Source organism: Cyprinodon variegatus, unplaced genomic scaffold, assembly GCF_000732505.1.
Source record: "Cyprinodon variegatus isolate N-32 unplaced genomic scaffold, C_variegatus-1.0 Scaffold32, whole genome shotgun sequence".
NCBI lineage: Eukaryota > Metazoa > Chordata > Actinopteri > Cyprinodontiformes > Cyprinodontidae > Cyprinodon > Cyprinodon variegatus.
In genome coordinates, this window is record NW_015150485.1 from 1171786 (window position 1) to 1182078 (window position 10293).

General features: G+C 39.2%; 1 protein-coding gene across 1 annotated transcript in view; it reads left to right on the forward strand.

Annotated features, from left to right (window-relative positions):
• LOC107102282 (coxsackievirus and adenovirus receptor homolog) overlaps positions 1-10293 on the forward strand; it is a 27572-nt gene that overhangs the window by 7197 nt on the left and 10082 nt on the right. The window contains exons 4-6 of the mRNA XM_015401526.1: positions 1968-2172; positions 4002-4154; positions 6050-6172. Of these exons, the coding sequence (XP_015257012.1) occupies positions 1968-2172; positions 4002-4154; positions 6050-6172 (481 nt within the window). The remainder of the gene's footprint in view (positions 1-1967; positions 2173-4001; positions 4155-6049; positions 6173-10293) is intronic.

Consider the following 10293-nt stretch of genomic DNA (forward strand, 5'->3'; position numbering starts at 1 on the left):
GTGAGTGAGTGAGTGAGTGAGTGAGTGAGTGAGTGAGTGAGTGAGTGAGTGAGTGAGTGAGTGAGTGAGTGAGTGAGTGAGTGAGTGATACAGAGTCCTTTGAAACTTTTCTCACAAATTTCCTCCCAAACACCAAGGCCCAATCCAAAACCTGCCCCTAAACACTACCCCAAAGCATCGACCCTCTGTTTGCAAGTTCTCACAGAGGCTCTGCCATATTAAGGGGTAGCAGAGTTAAGTGGGGCTGCACCCTAACCAAGTAGTGGTTAGGGTGAGTGGACCTTAATGTTGACTCCCTTGACTAGGGAGTCAAGATTAATACAAACTGGCTGGAATTTGGCAGCTGGTGCAGCGGCACAAATGCCAGTGGAACCATCTGCACAGAAATGTAAGTTTCTCTGCTTTGCTACATCTTTGGTGATAAGAAAAATTACAAGTTTGAAAAAATAAAAAGAAAAAAGAAAAATTAAATCCATATATATGCCCCCTACATGCCCTTACAGTTGTATAATATAAAAGCTTAATATAAAGCAAGTAACATAAAGCTTAAAGGAGCTAGACAAATGTTTCAAATGTCCACATATGGCACATGGGGGGTGTCTGCCATGGCAATGGCTGCTTTCCTTTCCGGGGGAGGGAAGAAGCCACCCCATTCCAATTCATATATCCTCCAACCTCAATCAACTCTCCCTCTACAGCTGTGATTGTGACTTCATCGAGAGTAACATTCGACAGTGAAGGGCAGGAGCATAGGGGGTGGTCAGGGAGCGGGCCCAAGACTTTTATTAAAATATCCTATGGACTAAAACATTTTATGGAGTGGTGTATTTTTGCTTCTTTAGGACCTAAACTTTTAGTACTTGATTAACCATAGAATATGCTGTCTACCAGAAATTGAATCAGAGTCTGACCTTGTGCTCGAGCGTACTTGCATCATGTAGCAAGACAATGAGCCTAAGCATACTAGAAAGTCCCCAAAAAACAAGGTTTCAGGATGGCCTAGTCAAAGTCTATTCTTGAATTCAATGAAGATGCTTAGACGTGAAACAGATCTATCATGAAAAATAAAATCCAGTTTGCCCAAAGAAGCAATTCTGCAAAGAAGAGAGGTCAAACGATATGTCATGATCACCTCTAGTCTGTAAATGCCTCTAAGTACTGTAATGCTTACAGTTTTTGAATTTAGAGGCAATTGTTTTTGACTTTTTTTTTTCAGGGAATGAAGGCTTCACAAGATCTATTTTTTAGATGTTTGTTCATTTATGTGTGTTATTGTTTTCTGATTGCAGAAGTAAATGAGAAATCTGTGAAGGAGATAATATTTATCACAGCTCTCAAGCCTCACAGTCCATTGAAACTGAACAAAATATCATCATCTTATTAAAAGGATACTTAAACTAGAAACCTGTTTATATTTGCACAGTCTTGACATTGAAAAAGCACAACAACACAGTATTCTAAGAAATATTTCTTTGCATATTTTTCCAATCCGTGAATCTGCAGGGAGCCTTCTGCCCAAAAAAGAGCAGAAAAAGTCAGTAATTCAAAGAAATCCATTAGCATTCCTTGTGGGTTGCCTTTTTTGACCTGCAGATACATTATAGATTTTCATGAGTGGCTTCCAACTAATTAAGCAAAAATACATTTTTATCTAGCTCTATTTTACCCCAGCATGTTTCTAGCTTTGCCTCTTGTTTGGCACAGAGAAAACACTGACTGTTTCACTGCTGCTTTGTGGGACCACTGATCCCTGCTGTCTGCTTGGATCTTTGCCAGTGTGAGTGCAGAAGCTGGACTCTACAGTAAACCTACCGTGAAACAAGAACAATGAGCATAAAGAGATTTGGAAGAAGATCATTAAGTTGCAGCTGGTAGTGTATTCTGACCACCAGTTAAGTGTTTGCTGAGGGTTTTCTTTTCTTTTACCTTTCTCTTAAATACATTTTCTATTTGTATTTTTCCATCAGCTTCTATCATACACCAGCGGCACCAAGTACTACCACGGTGGCTCCAGAGATGCTGAAGGCTTCAGCTTTGCTGCAGGCGATCCCTCCAAGGGGGACGCTTCTCTCTCCATCTCTCAGCTGTCACGCGTTCACAGCGCTACCTACCAGTGCAAAGTGAAGAAGTCACCTGGGGTCGACACTCGCAAAGTGTCACTGGTGGTTAAGGGTAAGACCGGACATTGACCTGTCATGCAGCTGCATTAATTATAGGAGTCACTTTTAACTCTAGAGTTTAAGAGGATGTGAATGAAGAGTTATTGGAGGTGTCACGTCACTGCTGCATTTGCAGTTTGCTAAAACAGACACTTCTTACATTGCTTGAAATAACAAACTTGTGATTAGCTTATTGACTAATTGGTCACTAGTGGTGATGATTTCTATCTTAGGGGAAATAGAGTAAGTGTAGATGAATTATCCTTCTCCACTTCATGAATTTTGTGCTACATCCTGTTGGAGAAACACAATAATCCATTTTTTTTTTTTTGGTATTTGCTTATTCTCGTAGTTTGCATACATCCTGGACAGGTTGTAATGTCCTTCACAGCCATCAGTTAAGCTCCCAGTCAAATAGAAAAAAAAAAAGCTAATTTTTAAATGGTGCACGTTTTCAGTATTAGGCATTGGAGCCTAATTATTCTGTGATGGATTTGATCAATCTTGAACAATTTTTTGTCCTTTACTGCTGCTTTTACGACACAAATGTGGTTGTCAAGAATGAAAGAAACAATTTTTGTAATTTTGGGAGAAAAACTTTGTTTTCTAAATGTTTTTCAACTTTGTTTTGTTTGGCCTTCTGACTGCAAGTGTCACAAATTACAATAAGCACAGCTTTTGATGTTGTTAATGATAAATGTTATAATTATTGGTCAGATGATGAACCAGCTATTTGATTTTAAACACACTTTTGTCTTGTCTATTACCTTTTTTTTGTTCCTCTTTCCACCCACTCAAAATATGGATAATTGTAATTTCATCACTGCTTTTGAATTTTTGATCAAGGTTGTTGTTTTCTTTGATTTTCTTGAACAAAGTCTGACTCTACTATTTGTTCAAAATACTTAAGCGTAGGTTTTCACTCTGTTAGAGTTTAATGTTTTTTATTACATTGACCTTGATCAACTGAATAAAGAAATAAAAAATGCTAAAAAAAAAAATAAAAATCAGAAGAACGATGAGATAAAAAGTTCTAACTAAATCTAAAGATGTCTGCAGGAAGGTTTGGAAGTGGCCTTAAAGGAAAGCAGTTCTTTTAGGTAAATGTTCAGATTTGAGGTCTTTTCTTTACTGTTGCTACAATTCTGTTGTGTTCAATAACTATTGTGATTCTGACTTTAACTTCCAACTTTTTTGAAAGGCATCAATTCAAAGAAAGTCTGATGTTAATAACAAGCATTGGCAGCCACTTTTTTCAAAACTAGTGATTAAAGGAAAGCTGCAAATTAACAAGTCACTTAGCTTTTGATCTTTGTTAAATTAGGTGGTTATTAGATTTGCTTCAGATTGAACCAATACCTTTCATTTTGTTTTCTTTTGTCTTCTTTCCTTATCCTTCCTATGTCCGAAAGTACTATTTTAATCACATAAACATTTCATGGATTATATATTTCATGTTTAAGTACAAATATATAAGATTTGTTGTAGAAATTTATATATAGAACAGCAGCAATAAAAGTTGTTTCATTTTTTGCTCTGTTTTTCCTAGCCCTTTTCCTCAAGGACCCTTGTTTTGCATGTTTTAGATGTTTCCTTGTTGCATTACAGCAGAAAAACAATGGATGATTAACAGGCATCTGCAACAGTTGATTGCAGAGGAGGAGCCCTCATTTGAATCAGGTGTTCTGGAACGGAGACATATCTAAAACATGCAGGGCAGGGTTCCCTGAAGAGCAGGGTTGGGAATCACTGCTCTAAACAGACTCTGCTGTATAAATTAACAAATGCTGAACTATAAATGGCAGAGAATGCAAAAATGACCCAGTGGTTTTCTGATCGTAGTGAAGCCATCTGTACCTAAGTGTTGGCAGGAAGGAGGGGAGCTCATCGGTGAAGCTGTTTCTCTGCACTGCCAGTCTTCTCAAGGGTCAGCTCCCTTAAAATACAAGTGGCAGAGAGAAAGTAAAGACCCCATGCCTCCTACTGCCACACAGAGTAAGTCTGACCTCTGTTGATTTCATCATGTTACTGCACAGGAAGTATGTGTGTGCGTCTCTCTGTGTGTGCAGCCTTTGGAAAAGGAGGCTCTGTGTTATTGGATCCCCTGTGCACTAAATCGAAGCAACCATTGTCTTCCTGACTCCACAATAGCTGCCTATTAACTCTCCTCTGAAAGGGATTTACTGGGGTTTTTACAAATTATTGACATGATGATTCATCCCGGAGAAAATATGAAGGAATAATGATTTGCTCTCTCCAGATGTCCGTGCAATTATCTTTGGTGGACTTTGGTTTATCAGCTGCAATCATTGGTGTTTTCTCCCCATGACAGATTTAGTGAGTCCTTTCCATTATTTGTTATCAACTACAGTTTGTTCCTGAGATATGCACAGACCTTGGCCTTTTTTCCTATTGTAACACAATACCATCAATAATTGATTTTTCTCTCAAGAATTTCATAACGTTTTAGCCTGTGACCCCCAATATAATAAACAATATTTGGACCTGGCAACTCCCTGAAAATACATCCAATGCCCCTCTACATTTGTGTAGCAACATAAGTATATATATTTGAAATAAATGTATCCCTTTAAAGGACATTCAATTATACATTTTTATATTTCTAATTTTATGTAAGATTAATTCAATTCAGTTTATTTATATAGCGCCAAATTCACAACACATGTCACCTCAAGGCACTTTACAGTTCAACCAGATCATACAGTCAAATTGATACAAAGTTTTCTAATCTAAGGAAAACCAGTTGATTGCATTGACTCATTGACTCAAACACAATCCCTCATACTAAGCATGCTTGTAGCGACAGTGGAGAGGAAAAACTCCCTTTTAACAGGAAGAAACCCCCAGCAAAACCAGGCTCAGTGTGAGCGGCCATCTGCTGAGGCCGACTGGGGTTCAAGGAGACAGAAGCAGAGACCCAAAAAGCAGCTGTAAAAGGCGGCCCCGTCCAGGAAACACACAGCCAGGCAGACGAGATCCGAGCCAGCTCCCATCCCAGAGGACGAAGAGAGCACATCCACTTAGGAGATTTATGTTTTAATAGAAAATGTACTTCTGTTTATTTTATGATATATTTATTTATCTATGTTGATCGATTTTGGCCCTCAATACACTATAGGGGTCAAATGATGATTTTGAAAATTAGCTGGGTACCCTCAGAGTTCCATATTGGAAAATTTATTTTGGCATGATTTTTAGTTACAGATAATCAAACAGTGAGATATCCCTGGGAAGTTGATGGAAAATTACTCAAAAACATCTTTATATAATGTTTTAAATTGTTATGCCCTGTCTCATGATGCCATTTGTGATTATTTACTTGCGCCCCTTTTACTTTGTTACCTGTAGATAAAGTCCAGCCTGGCCTAACAAGTCACACTTGAACTGAAGGTTGATTACGAGAAAGCATTTGTAGGGGGAAAAAAAAAAATGAAAAAACTTTTTTTCTGCAATTTTTCACAAGGCAAGGAAAAAACAAGACATTTGAAGGAAAGTGCTCTGGTCTGATGAGAGCAAAGTTTAACCTTTTGGTCTCTATACAAAAATGCTGTGTCACTGAAAACCAACAATCTAAACCCACCATGCTGTCTCTGAGAAACGGTGGTGACAGCATCATACCTTTTTGAGAGTTCTCTTAAATGGGGACAAGGAAAGCAGAATTGTTGATAGGAAGACGAATCAAATGAAATCAAATACAAGGTAACACTGAAAACAACAACAATAAAATACTTGTAAGAGGCTACAATAGACTTAAGGCTGGGGTAAAGCTTAGCAAGGAGGGGCTCATGCAAATGATGTTTCCTTCATTTAGACCCATTTAAGCAGCTTATAATGACATAATTCTCTGTATGTGGCCATGTGCATTACAGACAGTGAAACCGGGGAGATGAGAATCAGCAATCACACACAGAGATTTGTGGGGATCTACCTTTGCGAGGTGAGCAATGCTGTTGGAGTTGAATGCTGCAAGATCAGCCTGAGAGCCAACAAGCGTAAGAGGAAAACACAGACACACACAAACACACAGCGCAGCATGATCCACACATTAAATCATTAGGGACCCTGATTTAAAGAGCCTTTTTCCCAGTTCTACAGCTTTGCTGCAATCTTCTCGTGGCTCCATTTAGGTAGCATGTGGCACTCTGGGACACAAATGCGTCATTCCTAATAGCAGTAAGATGTTACTTTTAATGTCTAGAAAAAACTGTACTCATGTAATTTTCTTGCTTGCATTTCATGTTGTTGTTTCTCTGCTGTTGAGTCAGAGAGTCACTGAAGAGTAAAGCCAAAATGAGTCTGCCTCCTGTTGTTTATCTATCATCTTCTGCAGTCTGCAGGAAACAAGAAAAAGGTACCAGCTGAAAATAAGGACAAATCCAATGGAGGTGCAGCATACGGCTATACCATAGCAGACCTAGTTCATTTGAAAAGAAATCCAGAATTACCCCTTAACAATAGTTCTATTAAAATATGCGAAGAGCCTTGACTGTGGTAGAAAGCATGAAGCTGTGTCATAGGGGATAAATGTGGCAACTCAGAGCTCCAGCAGGGAAGAGACTCAATGATTCAGCTTGCTATTCAAAGAAAGCTCATCTCCTTTATATTAATACTCCGATAAAAAAAAAAAGCCTGCATTGTTTTGGAATCTCTGTCTTTATGTGCCTCGTGATCCGTGGAGCGAGCCACTGACACCGGCATCTTGTCGAGTCCTTGGCTCCTTGACTCAGTGCTCAGATTTTTGGCTCCGGGCAGCAAATGATTCATTTTCATTTCAAGCTCAGGCTTCTGTTTCAGACCAGAGGTTCCTGCCCTGCAGCTCAGGAACGCCGCCAAGGGGTTTGAGGATAATCAGCAGGACATTATGGAATGAGTTTGCTGCATAACTTTCTTTTTCCTATTACACATTTCTCTCCCTCTCTCTCTCTCTTCTGATGATTGTACCTTTGTGAGCATTGAACATTTTATTGAAATAACACAGACTGAGGTGTTTTGTTTTTTTATGTGATCTTCAAATACAATCAATAAAGCATATTTCATAACCACCACCTTTCTCATTGTAAGGCTTCAGGTACCATGTAAATCTTTTGCATCACATAATAAAAAAAAAATAAACATGGTAGCTCAGCGCAAATTGTAAAAAGGTGGGGCTGGTTTGACACTTAATTAAGGCCTGGACCCCCTTTCAAGAGGAAGGGAATGGGGGTATGATATATTTTTTAATACCGTGGTATATTTGTTCAAATGTTCACCTTAAATAAGCAAGCCAAATAAAAAAGTTCGCTAGTTACAAGTTTCCCTAAATGTTTGCATGGACGCCACATGGAGGGGAGTCGAAGACGAAAATCACATCATTTAGCAGCGCTTAACTTGCAGAAGCTTCAATCAAGCCTAAACCTGTTATCAGTTTAATTTCACACTGCTGCCAGTCAGACACAAGGGAAACTTCTGACAGATTCAGCACCACAATTAGCTGTAAGTGGTTAAATACATGCTTCTCTTTTGCACCTTACTTTGAGAATTTATTAATTCTCCAAAGGGTTTGAAAATCTAATACTTTGGTGGCCAAGAGCTCATCAGAGATGAAGAAAAATGAGCTGCAAACACAAAGGGCACAAACTTAAAAACCAGAAAACTAAAGAAAAATGCTTCTAATACCAATTGATAGGGTGCATGTTTGCACAGTTTGTAGCATTGTTGCCTTGCAGCAACAAGGTCCTGGGTTTGATCCTGGGCAAGGGTCTTTTTTTACCTGTGGTTTTCGGCTGAATCCCAAAAAGGTTCCTAAATAACCCATGTTACTGTGTCAAAGAGGCAGGTGCTCTTAGGTTGGGTCCCTGCTGAATCGCCTGGGATCTGTAGTGGGATGTCTGGTCTAATCCCAGTTGTAATGTCAGAAAGTCAGTTGGTCATTATCCATTACTTATTTTACCTCAAAAGGTTGTCTAAAGAGCGAGAAGGTGGAACTCAAAACTTCATCTGTTTTGCCAAAAAGCTTTGATATTTTAAGTTGGGTTTTATGCTCCCAGCACAACAATAGGAGGGATTACGAGTTGGATGCCATCAATTTATGACGATTTGCTTTAAGTTGTGCCATCATCGACGTGTACAACTCCTACATACAATAAATATTTGTATTTATATATAAATAATATATATTATATATAAATATTATAATTATAAAGTTAAAGTATAATTTTTTTGTACATGTGGAATACAACTTGATTAATAACATTTTGACTAAAACCAACTTCTGTTTGTGCTCTAGGTACGAGATTTAGCTATTATAATAAAATATACATAACAGTTAGCTATTGTGAGTTAGTCATACAATTATAAAGCAACAATTCTGGTCAGATGCAGCTTGATAATAATTATTTAAACTTTTTTAAGTGGAGTGTTGGCCTAATAGTTAGAGCAGTGCACTTGTGTTCTGAGAACGTTGCAAGTACCCGGTTTGATCCCCATAGCCTCCACTCTGGGTTCCTGAGCAAAACCCTTAACCCTACACTGCTCGCTGGGCACCACACAATGGCAGCCCACTGCTCCCTAAAGGTATAGGTCAAATGCAGAGAGTGAATTTCCCCATTGTGGGACTATAAAGGAATTTTCATTTACATTCTTGATTGGGCCAGATTATTGAAAACCTTTGGTTAGTAGATGTCCATCGTTTGTTCTCTGCCTGATCACCTGTTTCTGAATCTTTTTCTTGAGCCCACTACACCTGAGATTTCTGGACATTCTCCCTCTGTGGTATCGACTCTGTTTCTGTGCCAAGATTCCGGATTCTCACTTCCCCTCAGATCCACCGGCCTGACCTTGTTTAGTCCCTGGACATACTAATTCATCCTTTATTCCTGGAAAACCAAAATCCTCTTCAGAGCAAGTGTCTACATTACTTTGTTCACCAGCATCCTTTGAGTGTCACTAAATTTACTCTCGGAGTCATCTGCCTGCTTAGACATGATGTCACCCCTACACTGAGATCTGCAGTAGAGACTGACATTTTTTCGGGAATCCCACGGGTCACGGGATTCCCGTGGGATTCCTGTGGGATGGGAGTCAGTATTAGTAACGATCACGTGATTGGGACGTACAGGATTAAACATTAACGGGAGCAAACCAATATTAACTAAAAAAATCTAGGATCGATGCCAAAAAATAAAATAAAATAGAAAAAAATCCAGTACTGGCGCCGCCATTTTGTAGTTTTTTTCCTTGAAGCCTACACTATAATGCGAGTCAAAAAAACTACACGACCCAAAAACTAACAGTGCTTCCGCTCGAGTTTTTCACCCGCGCTCAAAAAAAACAATGGAGGGACCAACAGTTAGTGGCGAACTCGACTCGAATGGGAGTGGTGCAGGAACGGGAGTCATTCTGAATGGGAGCGGGATGGGAGTGGGAGTAATTTCACCAGGAGTGGGACGGGACAGGATTTAGATTTCTACTCTGGCCCGGGATCGGGACGGGACACGATTTTTTTCTGTGGGATTGGGACAGGACAGGAGTGAAAATCCAATCCCGTGTCAGTCTCTAAAGAGGACCCTTTAACCGCCTCCTCCCTCTCCTCACGAAGCCTGAGAAGCTTGGTGGCTTTTCTATGGTTAAAATTCAAAATCAATAATCAATCAGGTATTACTCTGATTTCTCATCCTCAGAGTATCCTGTCCTACCCTTCTATGATTATATATTTCAATTGTTCCCTGTTGTGTCTGGATTAATTTTTGGAATTTTACAAAATATTTTGCTATATAGAGATATTCAACATGCAAAGGTCCCCCATAATTAAATTTGGTTGGGTTCTTCTTTGAAGTCATTTCTTCTCCAAGAGATTTAAAGGTGAAGAGTTACAAACTCAGACTTATAGGCAGTAGCCTCCTACTGAATTTCATATATGGAGTTTACACACATGTGTAGGCCAACAGTCACTCTTTCAGCGATGAAGATGTCCTCATCCAGGATGGGAAGGAACATTGTGTCGAGAGAGTTAAAGAACAAATACTGTCACTCTGAACTGGAGTCAACTCTATCTTGGAACAATAAGCTGTCGTTGCAGCAGAAGCGGTCGTTTAGCCACTAGCTTAACCTCTTACACCCTAAGGGGGTATAAATA